The sequence below is a fragment of the Helicoverpa armigera genome, chromosome 7 (genome assembly GCF_030705265.1).
Source record: "Helicoverpa armigera isolate CAAS_96S chromosome 7, ASM3070526v1, whole genome shotgun sequence".
NCBI lineage: Eukaryota > Metazoa > Arthropoda > Insecta > Lepidoptera > Noctuidae > Helicoverpa > Helicoverpa armigera.
The window spans coordinates 9,574,667-9,596,083 of NC_087126.1; the positions used below are offsets into that span (position 1 = coordinate 9,574,667).

The 21,417-nt window shown below is 38.1% G+C and overlaps 2 protein-coding genes across 4 annotated transcripts in view; both read right to left on the bottom strand.

Annotated features, from left to right (window-relative positions):
- The window catches only part of LOC110373062 (leucine zipper putative tumor suppressor 2 homolog), an 85,710-nt gene extending 72,539 nt beyond the window's left edge, over window positions 1–13,171 (bottom strand). The window contains exon 1 of the mRNA XM_064035395.1: window positions 12,956–13,171. The gene's annotated coding sequence lies outside the window, so the exon portion shown is untranslated. The remainder of the gene's footprint in view (window positions 1–12,955) is intronic.
- Window positions 13,172–13,429: 258 nt separating this feature from the next.
- Window positions 13,430–21,083, bottom strand: LOC110372721 (uncharacterized). Of its 3 annotated transcripts, none has more exons than XM_049847407.2 (4): window positions 20,922–21,083; window positions 20,123–20,488; window positions 19,666–19,760; window positions 13,430–18,760 (listed from the first exon to the last, which is right to left on the bottom strand). In XM_049847407.2, the coding sequence occupies exons 3-4, from the start codon at window positions 19,753–19,755 to the stop codon at window positions 16,922–16,924; spliced, it is 1,929 nt and encodes a 642-aa protein (XP_049703364.2). In that variant the 5' UTR covers window positions 19,756–19,760; window positions 20,123–20,488; window positions 20,922–21,083; the 3' UTR covers window positions 13,430–16,921. The 3 variants fall into 3 exon arrangements, with proteins under 3 accessions (XP_049703364.2, XP_049703365.2, XP_049703366.2); XM_049847408.2 differs by lacking the exon at window positions 20,922–21,083 and adding an exon at window positions 20,587–20,808; XM_049847409.2 differs by lacking the exon at window positions 19,666–19,760.
- Between the last annotated feature and the right edge of the window lie 334 nt (window positions 21,084–21,417).

Below are 21,417 nucleotides of genomic sequence, written 5' to 3' on the forward strand. Positions count from 1 at the left end.
TCCATGCGAAAACTCCCGCTCGCAATAATAAGTCGATAAAAATTAAGTTAGATAAAGTATAGCAACGTCGCGAAGCTAAGCTTCGCGGACCACTTGGAATCCCTCCAGGGACCACCAGTGGTCCGCGGACCACCGGTTAAGAACCACTGGTTTATATGAATGGTCCAGTCCATCCAGACCGAAAAATTGTGGTCCAATAACAACAATTGCCGGAAAGCCAAATATTGGTGAAGAGCTTGGGTTTACCATTGCAAATAAAGTTTTAAGTTATCTATCCTATATGCTTCAAAAGTTATTCGAGATCAAAAGTCAAAATTTGGGTACATCCAAAATGAAAAAAAAAAAAAATAGCTCGATTGGTATCAGACATCTGCAATAAGTGATTTCTAGCCTAAGGAGTCCGCCATATTGGATTTAGACTCGCGACACATTTTTTTTCGAGTTATTCATAGCAAGCCCTTTCATTTGATACCCATATCGTAGGAATGCATTAAAAACATTTTTTTCTCCATCTTGGGTATACCGCCATATTGGATATAGAATCATACATTGTCATTAAAACTGAACATTCAAACAAAATTTCAACTCAATCGATAAAAAAAATATGCTTCAAAATTGAGCTTTAAATAAAATAGTAATGTATCAAGATTTGTTGGTCGCGCTTGAAATGTACTCTATTCTCGGTATCCACGGCAGAGGTTATTCACCCTACGCGATGTGACGGAGCGACACGTCCTCTCTCTGTGAAGCCTTGCGGCGGTCTGGTTTGAGTTGACTCGCGTGCAGCGTTTTATAGTAGTTTTTAAATAATTTATAAAAAAATAAAAACGAGATATTAAATTATAATATAAAGTTTATGTTTTAAAGAAAGAGTTATATTACTATAGTAAATAATTGTTATATTAAATTAAGTAAGATAGATAGGTAAAAAAAGCATTTGAAATTCACAATTTTTCACATTGTTAAAATATTTTTTTCTGAAAGATAGAGACCTAAATCAAAAAATGTTTTCAACTAACTATAGGCATGGGGATTTCGTCTATGAGTAAAAAAATAAATATGATTAGATTTGCCACTGTTTTCACATGAATTTAAGCTTCGAAATAGACGCTGAACGGGAATTTTATAAAACATCTGTTACGTTATAGGGGTTTTAAGTATTTAAACTACACAAATTGAAATTTATGTTCAATTAACTATATAGACAGTGAAATTACCTTGCGTTATTAAAAAATAACATAGTTATAGGATAAGTAGTTACTGAGAAACAGTGGTTTGAAAAGTACCATTTTAGGCCAAATGGCGCGCGGTTGACGTACACGCTCTTAAGTACCTCAGTAATATTTATCGTAAAATATTTTTTTCTTGATTAACTTTGGCATCTTTGTCATCATCTACAGCAGATGTTTAACCGGGAAGCAAAACGTTAAACCTATAATTTTCCAATATTTTCGATTGAACCTTTTAATTTTGGCTTACTTGGGATAAAACTCGCTTGGCTACAGGGACACACGTCCGTTCTACGGTATATTTCCATTAAAAGAATATTACACATCATCTCAATAAAAGCCATTAGGCAAGGACAAACCAAAAGTGTTAAAGATTAAACTTATCTTTTGATCACTTATCTTTGCGCAACTTATCTTTATTGCCAACTTGACCAGTTTTAACGATAATTCTTGAATTTAACTACTTTTAAATTCATTAATATGTCAATTAATGTTCTATGCCTAAATGTCATTTTGTGATATCTTAATGTGGAGGATTAAATAAATATAAATGTTTACTCGTTTTTATCCAATATGCCTTTTAGAAGGAAATGGCTTAAAATATTATCCAGCTCATATCATTTGCCTAATGTTCTCATGCAATTAATTTGATATTAATTACCTAATTAATGAACTTGACGTTAATATTATTTAAATCATGTTTTTTCTAAATATTTGCTCGTAAATTATTTGCTCGTTTAAGGTACCGTTAAGTAGCTTTTTATAGAGTAGTAAGCTAATTAATTTGTTTTAAAACGAATTTAGATAAAAACGGTGAATAAAAAGTTTATTCTAGATTTTTATTTGATCTAGTTTTTTAGCAAACTATGAACTTTTAAGTTTGCTTTAACAAAACAGACTTGAAATCTAGCTTACAGACTCTGGGCCATAAAAAATCGTGACTTAGGTAGACTCGACATAAATCATTTCACACACAATTCGTAAAACTCAATTAAAACTGGCCAGTGTGTCAAATCATTGCTATATGTAGCTTAGAAGAGGTCATATACCATTCGCTTTACTTTCACACCACAACCAATAATGTACTTTAAGTTTAAGGTGATATAATACAAAATCCTTTGTACTTGTTTCATACTATTTTCGAATCGGTCTTGATCCTAACGTTATTTTTGTAGTGAAAACTAGAAAAACATGATTTTTGTTTAATAAGATTGCGGATCTATTTTGTGTTAGGATTTGAATCAACGGGTGCCTTCGAGGCCGTTTGTTGACCCTCGAGCTCATAATGTTACCATTATTTATTATCTCGATCAATACTCGATCGTAAATTTTGATTTTTGAAATTAAAAATGTAAAATTAATAAAGTGAAAACTGCGTCTTGAATTACTGTGCGAATATTAAAATATATTTTTTGATTTTGATACAGTTTTTACTTCTACAAAAAAAAACTAATAAATATGATATATTAGAACACGCGCATTTATTATTTTTATTAAGGTTCAAATACCATACATATATAGAAAAATTTTCTCTGCTGCCAGCATAGGTATGAGTCTCCACATATTTTTAAATATGTGTTCAATCTCTTAGGTAGACAAATTTAGTTACTTACACGTTTAATTCTTTAAAAAATCGTACACTATCCTTAATTGATACAAATTGGATTGTAATAAAAATAATCTGATAAGTTATTTAGTTTCATTAATAAATTAACATAGCTCATGAATAAATAAAATTGTCGTAAAGCTGACAAAAAAATGTCTTTTTTTGTACATCTTACCTATAAAGTAATCTATCCAACACTCTTCTTTTGGTAATCGTTTCATATTACCTAATGGTTTACTTCTCTTGAAGATCAGGGAGTTTTATCCTCAAACCGACAAAAATCTGCATGATGTTTGTTTCTGTTTTCATCCATACTTACTAACATACTGCTTATAAATGCGAAATTACTCTGTCACCTGTTTGCTTATTCCTATTTATGTCGCGTTTTCACGCCAATTGAACCGATTTTTGGGTACACGGATAGTCTAGTCTAGAACCCGAGAAAGGACCCGGTAACAAAAAATGATTTCCCGGGACGTTGGCAATACCACCGGGAATAGCTAGTGATAGATATAGCTGACAGTAGTACTAAAAAAAAAAAACGTTGGACTGTCCTTACTTGCCCTATAAAAATGAACGACCATAGATATTTTGACCTTTTAAACCGCCATAAGGAAGGTGCAAAAACAATTCATTTTCTACAATTTCAAAGAGCATAAGTGGCATAATAATTAGTTTCGAAGCAGTTTTCACATTATGCGTAATTCTACTTACAATTTCATCCGATTATTTGAGTTAACGAACCCAAGCCGGCGATTTCTTTTATTCATGAGCTGATTAATGGCCATAGACAAAGAGTTATTGCGTTTGTTTTTTTTGTGGTATATGGGATTGTGTTTGTGGCTTAGTTTTCTGGGATAAATACGAATATTGTTAGCTTTTACAAAATAGTCGTGTGATTTTCAAGGCGAAGTTGACTGCACTAGAATTTTAAGAGTATTAAGATTTCCAGATGTTGGGATTGATTTCATAGACTGTGTTTTCATTTGCAATTTACAGAGTTTTAAGCTAAAACCAAATGTTTTTATAAAGTTTACGATTAAACCAGTATTTTGTCGTAGATTGCTGAAATAATTTAACCAGAATCTAATTCTTCTAAGTTCTTGTAATAGTCGAACGAAAAATGTTTATTTCTATTTACAGCACCAACAATTTACATAATTACTTCAATAAAACATTTAACCTATTTACCAACTAAACGCGAAAGATTTTGTACTTTATAATGTACAAAATACTAATTGTTAGCAGGATTATTGGCGTTTCAAGTGCAACTAGTCAGTTCTGAGTTTAATGCCTAATAATTACTTAGTTTATATGCTAAGTATCTTGTTTAGTATTGCAATCATTGCAATTTGCAAATCGGTGACGATACTGGATTAGCTATGTGTGGATGTCTCTTTGTGTCTTTATTTTATTTACGTACCTACCTAATAAAATAACGTTACATAAAATTAATAAAGAAATTATAAACAAGTAAAACAAGGCTTTTGTTTTTAGTGCCTTAAGGAAAATGATTTTTCTTGCATGCAAAAAGTTTGCGAAGCTTTTATTAATGGACTGCTTTAAAAGATTTGGAAAATTCGCAAACCTACTTTCGTAGTATGTATTAAGGTATTAACTTTCCATCCTCAGTCGAAGAAAGAAAGCCTAGAAGTCTGAAATAGTGGCAAAGATAGAGCTTTTGAAGATGATTGATATTAATAAAGTTTCGGAGTTATTTTAATATCTTTACATAAAAGAAGATATCTAAATAGGCATTTTAAAATACCTCTCCTTTATTGAAATATACGACCTTGTATCGTTAACCATAGTAACCTTTTGGCTGATTAGCTTTTCTTTAATTCAGTACCGGTATAACGGCTATCCTGTGTCCATCAATCATTATATTACTGCCTATTATGTGGAAAACAGAGAATAAATTGAGTTTCTAAGAAGCCTTGTTTTCAAAGAGGCCGGTAGATATAGAATTTATAGAAAAGGATTATTTGTTTAAAGAACTCATTAGTACTGAATGAGATTCGTTAAGTCTAATGATGTATGAATCCTAAATTAATTAATTTTGACATAGCGCCAATATATGTATGTATGATGTTAGTAGCTACTCATTTCATGTATGTTGCAAATGTATGTACCTAACCTACCACTTTCACAATTTCGATACAAATTCTGAAGAAAACTGAGAGTTTACCAACAGCTAAGAAAAGCTTTGTCGGTCGCATTGTAAACTGAAAGTACAAGAAATAACTTCTTGAACTTATTTTTCGAAGAACTCAACGCTGATTCTTTTTCAAAGTTACAATCTCAATAAATGCCGTACCTAGACACGCCGACACCGAATTCCAATCCTTTATTTATAAAAAGCCCGTTGCTGGCTGCGGCTTAAATTATAGAGGGTGAGTCGTCTGCAGTTAAACGAACCACGACTCATGAAGCTGTTGGAGCTTTTTGTACTTTTTACTGGCATTAGATCGCAACGTCTCGACGGCCATTATGAATGCGCCGATAAAGACCGAACCGCTTCGGCTCCGCTCGGACTATTGCGCGGGCGTCGCACCATAGACAGCCTCTCATTCCCCATTATAAGTCTATTGATTTATTCTTACCTATACGAAAATCGTCTCTATTTTTAACAAATGACAAAATTATCAACGTCTGCATATCTGCGCCCACGCAGCCGGAAATGGTCTTGTCAAAATTAATTTACAAGATCAATTTCTCGTCCGTATGGCCTTTCTGGAATAACTAGTTCCATTTCAGATTGCATATTAAAATGTTGAACGACGAATATTTATCTTATGGCCGTACGTTTACCCGTGCCATCTGTTCGCCCATAAAAAGTTGTTTAAGCATTTCAATCCTCGTTTTACGAGTGACTCCTGCGCCTGTCGCGGCTCGCCAATAAAGAGACGTAATGTAACAGGAACTTCAATACTTAGTGGCCAGATGTGCACGGAGCGTCATTACCTACCTCGGTGGTCGCGCCGTCGTATTTCTATAGGTGATAAATAAATGGTTATCTGACCGGATCGACGCATGCGCCGCCCGCCGCGTGGGAACTACGGCTTGGTTTCAAAACAACACGCCGCACTTATGTTACAAGCCGTATAATTGTTACAAGTGATACTAACTTTCTAAAAAGTTGTATAGAGTTACTTGCTTTATGATAAAACTTATAGGTTTCTCCTGTCGATGGTCGTATGTTAGCTGTGTTTAGTTTCCCGTTGGGCGGCGTTACTTGGAAGCTTTTGAGATCGGATGGATCGAATACAAGATTGAATGAATTCCGAAAAGGAAAACTGATACTGACAAAGCTAAGAAAGGTCATCGAAATACTAAAATAATTTGTGTGTAGGTACGTGCAGGCACGATAAGGTTACGCTCAAATCAGCATGAGCAATACCAAGTACAAAAAGCTCGAGACATGACACTGGCATTTAACGCAGCACATTTCAATATCCAAATATAGACGCCGAACTAATTCTAACGAAAATTTTTCAAGTCCACTTCTCAGAAAACTCGCGCACGAAACGTTTTCGAAGGTTTTTATAATAAATTTCGCAAGAGAACTCCGTGAAATGCTTTGGATTCTGAACCGCACGAGTTTTGACGGCGCCCGCGCTGCTGAGACGAATAAAGCTTTTTGCCGGTTGACCGACCACCGGCCTATTGCCACAACCATAACCTTTATTCTTTAGTCCTTAAGATCGAAATTCGGAAGGATTTACGCAGGCTATGTCGATAGAGATCAAGATAGACTGGTACCGTAAGCAAGCGGTTTGACAAAGGGAGTCAATTTGAACGTAGATATCTGAGGATCGTTCGTGACTCATCTGTCTATGGTGATTATCTCGAAACAATATGGCGGCGAACTCGTGAGGTTTGCCGTTTTGTCGTGGACACAAAATTGGGAATAACTAGATGAGATTTTTGATCGGTATTGATACGCTTTGCTGCGTTTTTATCTTGGACGTATTGCTTAAGATAAACAAATTTCGAAAGCGTAAGGGGAGTACCTATTTCCCAACAAGGAATGACTTCTAGTGTAAAATGTCCAGTCGTAGGTTTGGGATGTAACTTTTTCTTCACTTGTTTTACTAGTAGCTCGTTCAGATTTCCCTCACTCAGATTTCCCCTATGTATTTAACTTGACGATTTTTCCTTTGTTGAACCTAGGTTTTTCTCTCGTGTAAATCAAAATAGTGTAATAGCTTCCTTTCCCCTTATTTTGAGATTGATAAAAGTCATAATGTGAATATTCTTGAGCTCTCTATCGCATGGGAAAATCGCGTCTCATTCATACGAGATATTCAATACTAAACAAGAAATATTATACCAGTGTCAGATGATGATTTCTATTGAAACTGGTTCAGAGCTATCTGCAGGTTATTTTGCCTCCTCCTGCTTTTTGGGCAGTCGGTTGAAAGAGGTACCTACATACCCTATATTTTTCTCCGATTTTTATTAAAAGTATGGTTAACTTAAAAGGAGCTGTTTAACGACGAAGTAATCAGTAATATTTGAACAATAACTTATGCATATTTATGTAACTATTTAAACCCGTTTCCTTTAAATAGCAAACGCAAAAGATATTTCCTATCCGTTATTTCCTAATATTCACTGCAAAATTATTTTTAAGTGCCTATACAAAACATGCTGATTCGGAAACATTAACTGTATGTTCAATAACGTAATTACCAACACTTTATGTAAATATATTATTATGTGCATCATCATTTTGATATTGCAGTAAAATTCATATTACACTTTATTGCGCAAAAACAGTGGTATAAGCTGATAGGGATAGCAGATTTCGTGCTGAATAGGTAAGCAAACTCGTAATAGATAACATAATAATATAGGCATAAGTAACTTAATCTAGACACCTATCAAAAGAATACTATGTAACTAGGTACCAATTAAAATGTTCTATATTCAGTAACGCTTTAGATTTGGTAGGCACTCACTTACATCCATGAAGTGTAAAAGATGAATAATCCCTACTTTTAACTAATGTTGGCAGAATGACCTCACAAAATAAAGATTCAAACACAAATTCGATGGGTAATCCGATCCCAACATATCTGGACAAAGAGCTTACGCCATAAGCCTTAAGCAGGAGCATCGTGTAACCCGAGACATCAATATTTATCGCTCCCAACAACTGAATAGCAGATCTAAACTAATAAAGCCTTTACAACGAACCAATTACGTACTTAACCAGTATAGTACCGTGAAACATGATCATAAATCTAGGTGTGACGTAACTAACTAATCCCAGTAGTGAAAGGATGGCTTGGAGGTCGAGAAAAAGGCATAATGCCCGAAACACGAGCGTCTTACACAAGTAGGTACTTATATCTTTTGTTCGCCAACTGTTATTTAGATAGCCATCAAAACAAAGGAGTTTGTAAAGTAACGCTGGAAGATAGCGGCCATATTGTGAATGAGGGCGACGGAGCCTGAAGTTTGACTGCGCAATAGCAGCTCATCTTTAAGGATTTTCTTCCCTTGTTACGAAAACTTCATAATTTTAAAAGCAAAGACGAGCCAAGCAAAGCGCACAAGGGCATCTAACCTTTTCAATCAACTGAAAGGAAAATAGATCGCCGTTACGAAATCAGTTTGCATGCAATTGTTTTGCTTACTATTGCAACGTTGCAATAATGCAATGCTAAACATAAAATTTCACGCATATTAATATTGTTGACGTAGCTTGTAAGGTACACGATAACAAACTCTTGAATGGGCGGGTAATGTGATACTTTTACGGGCAGTCGCTGAAATAGGTTAAATATGAACGATGCATGAATAACAAATACTTAGTTACTTATACTTAAGTACAATTTAAAAAATACTTATTTTATTCTTTCACAAATACTTACACTAGACGTATCCCTTTATCGAAATACTAAAGTCAAATCTATCGAGAATCGAATCCAAAAAAAAACAATAGATACGATATCTCTGATCTATAAACATGTGAGGAGGTTATATCACTGTTTATGGTACACCATGGACAATGGGCCCGTGGCCTGGTAATTACCGTCTGGGCGTGGGTAGAAGATAGCGCCTCCAGGACTATTGTGGCTATCTCGCGATCTCACTCTGCTAATAAGACTGCTTGATTTGTGCCTCTCCTCAAGCATCCGTTAAGTTTTGTGTTTTGTTTGCTCATTATGAACTTGCCTGGATTGCATAGGCTGTATGAAGGGACCCGTAATACTCTGGACTCCGGCTTTGGGAGGTGTTTTCCTTATGACATTACTTATATCTTAATTTGAAATCTAACGAGCAGGCCGGTTTAGGTAGTTGTATAATCAAGTGCTTACGAAAAGGCAAAAAGTAGCTAAAGATTGTTTGGTTATAGGAGGTAACTAGATTCCTAATCGTCGTACCTACCTAGATAAGTGTAGGATCTATGCTGAGGTGTTATGAAAGTAAATCCGGTAGGTACATTGTCCGGTAAGTCTCACACCTAGACAGCGGCGGCCCTAGCCATTGCGAGGCTACGTGCGGCAGGTCTATGCGAGGCCCTTTGTCCTACGTGAAGTCTGTTGTGAGCTAGGAGTTATTTTCTTGTTAATAAAAGAACTTACAAGCGGCGCTACCTTCTAGGTTCGGCTAAAAAAGGATGAAAAAAAGTGCAAAATAAAGCACCCGCGAGCGTAGCGAGCGCAAAAATTTTTGAGCTTTGGGTCACTAAAGCACCTAAACTTGTATATTAAAGAACGGTGCAAGGTGAAGTCGCGAGCGCAGCGAGCGCGAAAATTTTTGAGTTTTGGGACATAAAAGTACTCTAATCATGTTAGAATGAACGGTACTGACAAGCGAACAGCCGCGAGCGTAGCGAGCGCGAAAATTTTTGAGTTTTGGGACATAAAAGTACTCTAATCATGTTAGAATGAACCGTACTAACAAGTGAACAGAATTTTTTTAAATTGTTTGTTTAAGGACTCAAATTAAACTCGGAATTAAGCATAAATAAAAAGAATCCGTGACTGGATCGAGAGCCAGTTGTTTTTGTTACGTTGGTGTGATAATTTTTTTTGTTAAATTGAGAACTCAAAAAGTAAACGCAGAATGAGAAATAAATAAAGAAAAATATTTTTTTTCTTGGACCAGATATATGTTACGGGTAATGCTAGAAGGTGGAGTAAACCTAGGTTTACCCGGGTTGAATTAGTATTACCTAAGCTTCTTGGGTAAAGTCCGAATAATAAGTAAAATAAATTTGAATTCGGGGTTTACCCATGCTCACCTAGGTCTATCCAACTCTGACTGGGTAATGTTAAAAATTTGTCTACTTAATTAGTGAAATGAAAATCCAAGGTCATTTTAAACTTAAAAAACATACAAAGGCGATCGTAATTGCTGGAAGAGCATAAACTTAATATAAAAACTAATAACGGTCGTTGTTGTTCAAATTGAAATTATTTATTTGAGCAAGATAAACTGCTGTGACATTTAGAATTTCACAATTTTCCTGCAGCTTTGCATGAACACTTCTTTGTAGCAGTTTTTATTTTGCAATTACACCTTTTATAACCATGGCCTCCTGAAAGCGACTGTTCATTTCAACCTCTCGTAAGCTTTTTTTTCTGATGATATATTTTCAATATCAATCAGTTTATCATGACACACAGAAAAATGATTCCTTGAGAACATTTCCTCAATAGTACCACGTTTATCCTAGAATTACACCTCTCGGGCTCGAAAATTACGCAACACCTAACATTATCCAGTCAGAGTTGGGTAGACCTAGGTGAGCATGGGTAAACCCTGAATTAATATTTATTTTACTTATTATTCGGACTTCACCCAAGAAGCTTGGGTAATACTAAGTCAACCCGGGTAAACCTAGGTTTACTCCAGCTTCTAGCATTACCCGTAACATATATATGTATTTTTTAATTATATTTTTTTTATATGAGTGTGGGTTGTAGCGCGAGGCCCTGTGCGAAGGCACAGTTCGCACACCCCTAGGGCCGCCACTGCACCTAGATAATACTTCTTATTGCCGGTCGAGGCCTCCGCAATATCCGGATTCTATTCTTATAATGGCAGATACAAAATAACTACAGAAAGTGACATAATTTTACTGTGCTATTTTTATACATAGGTACAAAAAGGGGACAAAAAAACCTTCGTAAAGCATGAGTCAATCAGATTCAGAACCTTACTAGGATCCTTATAAATGAATTTGAATAAAGTATTTTTAAAGCAAGGCCAGTTATCGCGTTGGAGATTTGATCCAGCATCTAGATTTCTAGGAATCTAAAGACAGGTGTAGGCAGATAACTGGGTAATTGCGCATAATTTACATAAGCTGAAACCCTGTTTACCTAAATAGATAGTCCCGTTTTGGTATATTTCTATTAACGAAGTATTGAAACTGCAAATCTACTAACAATTCCCTTTTTGGCGGAAACAAAATGTCACAGAACTAAATTGTGAACAAATCGGTTAACAGTCAATTCAGAGCAATTATTTATAACACTTGAAACAGTGTAAGATACGTACTTAAGTCATGCTTTTGCGAACAATAGTGCAGCAGTTTGCCTTGTTTGTGGCTGGCTGCCATCTTGGATTAGTTCGTAACATAAATCTAATAAAGGCTGTCATAATTCACAAAAGATAAAAAAAAACATCTAGTACCGGTCCGCTGTTTTAATGCAATTTGACAATAATTGCAGGTCCAAAATAGCCATTTGTGGAAATCAGAATGGCCAAGCATCTGCATTTGAACCCATCTATTAAAATCCCACTCTACCGATCGAAAAATTATAATAAGTAGGTACATAGGTAATATTAACCACTATTGCAATGTCCAATACGTAGGTAGACACGTAATTCTTCATGCTTATTATTTAAATTACAACAAAATAGATACCTTGTACGAAAAAGTAATAAAAAGTCGCCGCTTACTCATTAAAATCTGGTGTTACGCAAGTGCTTAAAATGCATAGGTAACTAGCCACAGAAAATAATCAGTTTTAGGTAGATAGTGCATAACGTGCTTTGATTATGTATTACATATAACAAAGTCAAAACCAAATAAAGCCTCCAAAACTCACTCTTCAGCTTCCAATATGTTGTTGCTGTGACGCAGAACTAACCAGCAATGATGCCCATAAATTTAACTTTGCCTGCATTTGAATGTCGTTCAAGATTCAAACTGTGTACCTGTAGACCACTGTTTAGGAAGTCATGATCCCTCTGTGGGTGCAGTGGCAACCAGCGGCAAGGACTATCAGCGATACCCTCAACAAAGGGATAGAGATATTCCTAATCGACATATTTGACCCCAAATTATGGCAATACCTGGAATAATTGAAGATGTCTGAAATTCCGAATCCGCCTTGAACCTATCTACCAGTGCTTCAGCTTAGGCATTGTTTATTCAGAGTAAATACAAAAGGGTTGCTTCAAGCCTTACAGGCTACTTCTTATAAGCGAAGGAAGTAGGTAATCTACCTTCATCATACAATTCATTACAATAACCACCTAGATTCGAATTTAGATGCACAAGCTCCGCAGCCGCATTGACGACTAATGAATAAGGCATAACTAAGACATAACGGCTAAGTAGGTAGGTACTTATCCGTTTTTATCTCCTATTATTGTACATTTTAATAGCTGGCAAAACCAATTGATTTCGTAGCCGTCATTTTCAGTTCAGGATGCCATATTTGGGATTCGAAGAAGCCGGCGACTGTGTAAGCTTGTAAGATGTGCCGTAAAAAGCGTTTTACGACCAGATTTTCTTGTTTTTGTGTTGCAAAAAATAGTCATCACCGACTTAGGTCTAACGGTTTTATCACAGATTTATAACCATACCTTCCTATATAGATTAGATCCCACATTATGCACTCGGTCAAATCAACTTGATCTTTCAGGATGAGGGAATTGGTTTTTATCACGTTAAAGGTAGGAGACTCATTTTCAGGATTTTACAAAAAAGCTCCCTGGAAATGGTTTGCGAAACATCTAGAAATGTGAATTCATGAAAGAAGTAAGTTCCTTCCTTATATTTAGGACGTCTGAAACTATTATAACATGTAAAAAACGAGTTGTTACTGATCCATTGAATGAAACTAGCAAAATAAATAAAAGAACTTACCTTTCACCGAAAAAACAAAAATGAACAGGCGTTGATTACAACAGTTCAAGCACTAACAGCGTCCAAAACACAATATCACACGTGAAATCAGTTCGTATCACTGCAACGTCCGTTTACTTTGAGTTATTATTTTAGTTCGATAAGACCGGACGGTTCACTGTTATTTTGAACCGGCGTCTCGCTCGCTACGAAGCACCGCGTGCATTTCAATGGATGAAAGTGTAAACCGTGGTTTTTGTATAGCGCTCTCTCGTTTGCGCCGGGGAGCGCGAAAAAGACAGAAACAAGCTTTACTCAAGTTTGGCTTTTTGAGTGGAGCGACAACTTCGCCCACTATTTTATTGTTATTCTAATTCTTACATCTTGAGACTTCTTAGTGTTGGGTGATGTTTACGGAACACCAAATGCTTGGCTTTGAATTCGTGTTGTGTTTTAACTTAAAGGGCATAAAGGTAAAGAAATAAAAAACTAAACTGTGGATCGATCGTTTATTTTTATTTCTTCCCACAGGTGGCAAGAACCAGAGTAGCGAGCACAACCTAACGTAATTATGAAAATGGTAACTATTTTCAGGGATAACCACTTCTAAATGAATTAACAATTTTCAAATGGGTATACATATTTTGGTACAATCTAATTCAAAGCTCTTTCATACCTAGTATCGTCGTTTATTTTACCTATACTTAATTGCAAAATAAAGGTGCCAATTTTCGCAATAAGTTATAGTTAGAAATATCGAAAATTCTTAATTCTTATTCGTGACAAAACATCAAAGTGGTAAGTTATTGAAGGTTAGTGATTTTTTTTTATTTGGTTTTTTCGTTTTTAGCAGTGCAGTTTAAAGTTTGGCGCCCAAAATATAAGATGTGAAATCCCTTGTGTACTGCTCGTACCCCGGCTTAAAAGTTTTTTTTAAATCTCTAATGATTTTACGAAACTTCATAAAGAAAATAAAATGTATAAATTGATATGAAATGTAAACAACAAATATGCATGTAACCAAGGCTACTAACAGCTATCGGTTACAAGCCGACTTGTTCCTGATGAGAGAGCAATACAGATTTAGAATTTTGTGTCTACATTGCAAAATAGATATATCATATTTTTTAAACTTTTTATTTGTTTAATGTGCTGATTTGCTACGTGTCCAAATTTCATATACACAGAAAAAAGTGTTTGCTCTCAAGAAGAAATAAGTATTGTGTGTAAAACAAACATTGGTTATTTGCTGACAGTAAAAAAGTTGAAATACCAATAGTACATATTATTACAATAACGACGAAGATCTTATTTGCCACTTACAAATGATTTTGTGGCGCATAAAAAGAGTTGTGATTGGCGGGGACCGATAAACCACCAGTAAGTCCACTTACGTCAGTTTGTCATTGGCACAGCAATAAAGTACGCGACAAGTGAACACGTGAAATGACGCAAGTGACCCATCAGACGAGGGAGCAACGGATTGATGACATAATGATAGCTGTCTTGATAGATTTATTCACGTCCTACTCAATATTTAAGGAGCTTGCATAGGCTTGGCGTATATTTGATTGTAACAAGTCCCCGTTACCGAATACCACAGCAAACTCCTTTTGTTTCTCAACAATTGTTCAAGCATTCCTTCAACATTTGCTGAAAAACTATTATCCTCAGATGTCCTGGATAAATAGACAATCAAGTGCATAGGCACATTACATTAGATTAATAACTAATCAAACATAATATTATATGCGGACTTGAATCTAAACATTTTTTTTTGCTTTTTCTAATATTTTTTATCGAGGTATCCTTTAGCGAATATCGTTAATGGAATAAGTACAATATAATATGAACTTATGACAGAAAAATGAAATACATTACGTGACACGAGAAAATGAATGTGAATTAATTAGTTGAATGAGTTTAAAAATACCCAACCTCTCTAATAACGTAGCTTTAGACAGTACGTGAACATTTCAATATCTGAAACATTGTATAGTTGTAAACTGATGTACTTGTCTACCCGCATGAACATAACATCAAATATTTCAGATAAGGAAATTGACAAAAGAATTAGCGAACATAATGACACATCATTTAAAAGAACTGAAAATGACTATACATTAATTTCACAATATACTAAATATATACAAGGATAGCCTTCCTGATGTAAATTTTGCAATGACATTTTTTTTTACATTTTCCGTTTTCAGTTATTACAAACAGAAGTAAATCACACTACATAAAAATAAATATATAAAACACGACACATAAAATAGAAAAGTATGCACGAATATTAAAGTTTAATATGAAATTGTAACTAGGCAAGGCTTTCAAATGAAATAAATATAAGTTGTGTGGGGCCGTGACGAGCGGGCGCTGCGCTAACGCGGCATCCGCGCCCAGACAACACCCCGTGTAAAATGAAAATATACGAAAATATAACATATACACTTCTTATGTTTTACATCAACTATAATAACAGTTACGCCTATATGAACTGTTACAATCCATACTTGGAGCTGTAAATTATGTTACAATTGATGGCCGTCGCTGCTCACCGTTTGTAATACCGCCACAGAGCATCGCAATGCTTGACACATCTTATAAAAAATTAACCAACTGTTTCCGGAACGAAAACGTACGTCCGTAAACGGTGAACAGCGTCGGCCGGGCATATATCAAAGAGCACGACACTTAGTTCATCGTATCCGACGACACTCCAGGGGGCTTGCATGCAGCGCCCCCCACTAACATAGTCCAGCTTCATACAAAACTGCTAACACCTCGAATTACCACTATCCGGCAGAACGCAACGGGCCTCAAGTATCAAGAATGAACACTGACCCGCGATGCGCTCGCCAACCTACATTATATTATGCGGCAAATCAATAAAATCGCCGCGTGTAAAACTTATTCAACATGGACAAACCACAACTGTCCGCCTCCGATATCGTTCGAACCTCGGACACAAAGCCGCACTAACACTAGTTCGGCTTAGAACAGTTACAACTGTGGGTACATCTTTCGCGAACACTCGGCCGAAAGGCGTACCCACTGCTGGACAACGGGAGATGCCTCTAAATATCTCCTTACATTAAAGATCGCGTTCAAAAATGTTGCAAAAGAAAACAGAACAATTTACTTTACGATATAAAAATTTTGAATGAATTTAGATCGCCTGGAAACGTAAACGAAAAATACTAACAAAAATAAAATACCTGTTCTACTTACATTTTATATTAACAAATTATTAAACAAGTCGGGACGATATTATTGTAAGAATTATATTAGAATCGTCCTATCATGTTTGTCCTGAAATGCTCTCGCCTCGTTTTGCGTTAACATGTAATTTTGAACTAAAATAAAATATATAGTTATTTTCCCAACAAAACATTTTAAAATAAATATATAACACGCAGCAATACTGCTAATTATTTCAAGGCCATTGTTTAATAATAACGCACAATCCCGAACACTTTCGCACATATCAATTTTCGTCGAGTATCGACAATGAAGCGAGAGCATTCCATCAAACATTCCTACATCATTATGAAATCTCTACAAAGAAAACATTGAACTAAAATTAACGTTACATATAACTCCTCCTTTCCTTCAATATCTACAATCATAAGATATGTTAGCACTTCTAGCCTTCCACTTTTGTACCTCTACAACCCTCGACACTCGGAGAAAGTAACGTTTAAGGCTTCGCTAATTAATCCTATTTTATTGCTAACTTTTTCATTCTAATGCCACTTGAAGGAGCAATCGAGCCACAAGGGACATCATTCTCGAGACCGATCACGGCGGCACGTCGTTTTCGAATTTGAAAAGCTGCGATTTCTCACTTTCGACATACAAACAATAATACGCTCGAAGAAAAAGATATATACAGAGTGTAGGACGATAGATCGGGAAAGGAAACGATGAGCACCGAGGCGGCTCGGCAGCGTCCGCGCCTCGGCCCCGCAGCTCGGCACCGGCCTAGCGCGTGAGCGGGCGGTCCGTGGCCAGCGTGCAGCACGGCAGGAAGCGCGCGTGCGGGTGTGTGCACTGCGCCGCGCAGCGCAGCGCCGCCGAGTGCCGCCGCTTGCGGTCCGCGCGCGCCGCCTCGCCGAACTCGCTCATGTCCGACACCAGCTCCTCCCACTCGCGCGACAGCTCCTCGCGCGCGGGCGCTGGGGCGGGCGGGGCGGCGGGCGGGCAGGCGCAGGCGCGACACGCGCGGGAGCTCCAGATGGAGCGCGCGGCGCTGGGGCGCATCTTCTTGGCGGCGCGGCCGCACTCCTCGCACGGCGCCCAGGCGGCCGCGGCGTCGGCCACCGGCGCGTCCGTCTGCACGCCGGCGTCGCGCTGCCGCAGCGGGAAGCGCAGGCGCAGCCCCGGCTCGTCGAGGTCGGGGCAGCGCTGCGCCGCGGTCAGGTTGAGGCGGCCGTAGTCGATGGTGCGCGCGGCGCGGTACTCCAGGTAGCGCTCGAGCCCCGCGCCGAGGTACAGGCCGCCCGAGTCGCTGCGGCGGAAGGCCACGGGGTCGGGGTCGCCGCAGATGTCGAAGGTGTCGCCGTCGGCGTAGCGCGGCGGCTCGGCGTCGGGCTCGCGGCGGATGGGGCGGAAGTGCGTGCGCGCGGAGGTGAGCAGGTCCTCGCGCGGGCGGGACGCGGCGCGGGGCGGCGGCGAGCGCGGCGCGGGCGGGGCGCGCGGGGGCCGGGCGCGGCGCGGCGGCACCTCGGCGAAGCCGCTGCGGTCGCGGCTGTGGTTGATGGCGGTGAAGGAGCGCATGGTGTGGGCGACGGTGCTGAGCGCGTCGTAGATCTCGTCGCCCTCGTACAGAGCGAAGGACTCGAGCTCGCGCGGCTCCGGCTCGGCCACCACGTCGGTCAGGTTGAGCGGCCTGAAGCGGTCGTGCAGAGCGTCGGCGATGCGCGAAGGCGAGTCTCCGCGGTCGAGCGGAGGCGGGAAGTCTGCCGCTTCAGTGGACCAAATGCTCTCGGTCAGAGATATGAGACTGCATTTCTCGGCGGACGGGTCGGCAAACAGGCGATCGGAGGGGGATGACAGCAGATCTTGGAAGTCAATCGGAAGGTCCTGATACTCGTCATCGGGTGTATTCTGGTCTTTGGACCACAGAGCTTCGATGCTGCGATCGAACTTGGCTTCGAACTTAGCGTAGAGTTCCTCCTCCATGGGCGTACGGACGCGCGGGTTGAGGTCCTCAGTGATGACCCACTCGGCGTCGAGGTCGAGGCTGTCATCCCAGTCGGGCACCATGTTTTCGTTCATTCCGATCTTGCCTTGTGTTATTTCTTTGATCTCGTCTGTGACGGTGTTCTCGCAAGTTCCGTAACCCTCGTCTAATGCTATGGCTCTGATGAACTCCTTCACCGGGTCTTGAGTTTCCATGTCCCAGACACCCTCGTGTGTTACCCACTCAGGCAGTATCTCTTTGCTGTCAAAGGATCTACTGTAACTGTTGCAACGTTTCTTGTTGTTCTTCTTTTGACCGTGGTATGAATTACGTCGCTCTTTGCCTGATGTTAGTTTTTTATTTTTTGTATTCCAATCTTTAGACACTGACAATTCGCTTTGCATTTTGATCTTGGTATCTGCCGCTGATTTACGACACCACGCTGGCGGTGGAAGATAATACGGTAATGGCGACTCTCGACCCTTTTTCAAAGCCGGAAACGCAGCGTAATATCGTCGAACAGCCTCAGTTTCTTCTAGAGAACACGTGGGCATGCCTACTTGTGATGCACTTTCTTGATCTTTGATGTCCTGGAGTCGTGTGCACAGCTGATCAACAATGTTGTCAAGATTAGGTTCCTGAAAAAATTAACACAACTATATTATAAAAATACTCAAATCATACATTTTATTATACGATTACATCATAAGGACTAATGTTTAATCAATAAAAAAATCAATTTTCAAATAGTATACCTATTTGAACCAGTCATCTGTACCAATGTAGCTGCAATATAAGCATTAAAACATTTTTGATAAAACATGCAGGTTTATTACTGCATTAGCCTTGTAGAGCTATATATCTGGCTGCAGAAAATATACTGCATACCTACATGGCATTACTTTTAGAGAAGTCTTAAATTGAACCTTAACCAATTTGAAATTTTGCTTTATCTTTAGCAATGCAGTAAATGCATTAAAGTCAATTAGAAAAGGGCTATTTATGTATTAGAAAAGAGCTATGTATTGCAACCACAAAATAACAAGAAATAATAAAACATCAGCTTCACTAGATTATAAAAATACACATCCAGAAATTAACACAAGTGGGAGGTACCAATATAAACTTAAAATAACGGGTATTATGGATTGCAAAATAATTTTGTTATATCAATGTTTTATCTATATCCTGAAATGATACTCAAAAAGTGGATAGTGCAGAAAAAAATATGCATACAATGATAATGCAAATAATAACTTAACAATGGAACAAAGGAAGAATGCAGCGATGCTCCTAAACTAGTGTGCAAACCAAAGGGGACAACAAAATACAGTGGTGCGGTGCTTTCATAGGCAACAATCATTAATGAGGAAACTTCCTGCTTATCAGGCAACACGTCCATAACTAAAATACAATCTAACCACTCCCACAAGGAAAAATACATCTAAATACATTTTAGTGTCACAAATAACCAACCAAAAACATAAATATTATCATGTTGCCTACAAAAAACATATAACATTGGAATAGATGTAAAACCGACCTTTTTGTAAGGATTCTTATAATTGTTAATTGTCTTCATTTTTACATTCCCACTGTTATGGTCACTTTCCAGTGTTACTGAGCACTGCATTTCCTCTTGACAGTTGAAAAAACAATAATTAGTTTATACTGATTATTATTTGATCACTAACGAGTTGGTAATTCACTATTTCATAATTACTTCCAGTTACGGTAATAGTGTTTAATAGCCTACTTATCATTTATTTACTAAACAGATCATGCCAAGATACTGAATGATGTAGCTAATTCATTAGAAAATTCTTCTATTCACTTTTGTACTAAATTTATTTATTCATGATAATCACCTAGTCACTGCCTTATAGGTATCTGGCTGAATAAAATCTGGCTGTTGACTGCACAAAACGTGATAGTGACTACAAAAATATTTACATAGAATTGCAATGAATGTGAGTGAAGTAAGAATTGGAGCGACTTACCTGTACCAAGTGTGTGGGTATCAGATGATGGAGTGTGGAGTTTGATGAAGTTCTCTCGACGTGGCAGGCCAGCAGGCAAACGCCTGACTCTCTCTCTTATGCTTACGCATCCTGTCCGTGATAGTGTCTGCCGTTATCAAACACCATCATCTTGTATAATAATCGTGAGTCCATTTTACAATCGCCGTGGGCCGTGTGATATAAATCGATCCTTTAATTCCTCCGTTACTAATACATCCTTAATTTCTTTGGCCTATTCTTTGCTAGTGGGTCAGTTTTTTTCTAATGCAGCGCTTGCTTTAATTTTTATGCAATCGCATTGTCACTAGCTAATAACAAATGACGCACTATGTGCACCCCTTATTTCTGCAAAATAAAACGTATAATTTTACTATCATTCAATGTTTTGATGTAAAGGTCATTGAGATTTAGCAAGCACAAAGAATTAGATGTGTCGTGGGTACCATGCCCGCCCCGCCGTGCTAAATGGGTCGATGGCGCCAAAACGTCACCCGAGTGAGGGTGAACGCGGACGGAGCCTCCTCGCATTCGCAACGTCACCCTCACAATCAACACTTTTTGCTTCACATCAACAAAGAATAGTATCACGCGCGGCACGGCAGATCTTTTATCATCGTTCTGATCTGAGTCATACTCATACTACTCACTTCAACTACGATACGATGCAATTTCACAAGAAGGCGACAGTGTTACATGATGCACTTTCACTGAGGACGCGCCATGGACCTACTTCCGTATTGACACGTAAAAACGATCAAAATCAAGAGAAATTACTCACCTGTAACAGTTTATACGGGGTTAAACTATCATGTTATATCAATATACACACACCCCACATGAAAAAAAACATGGCAGCCGCAATGAGTGAGTGAGAGTCACAAAATTATTTTATTTTGCGCAACTCCGTCAAAAGACTGGAATGACGTCTTGTGTTATTGACCAATAGCATGGCTTCGCTTTTCAAAATCATTAAACATGGCGGCCAAGCCGCCCGTGATTACACTTCATGCACCTTGTGATTCGTCGAAATTTGATTATTGGCTAATCTGGTATAACGATGTTACTGATCGACCAATAGACGTTCAGTATTTCAAACCGGATGCTTGACTTTCACGCCACCTAGAGGCGGCAAATTGAAAAATAGACAAATAATTTCTGCTGTAGACATCAAGGCCAGAGTCCAAAGATTAAATTGTTTTACAAAATAGAATAATACCACTGCACTTTCTTTTACAATCATGAAATGTATTAGTTATGACAAACCAATAAATCCA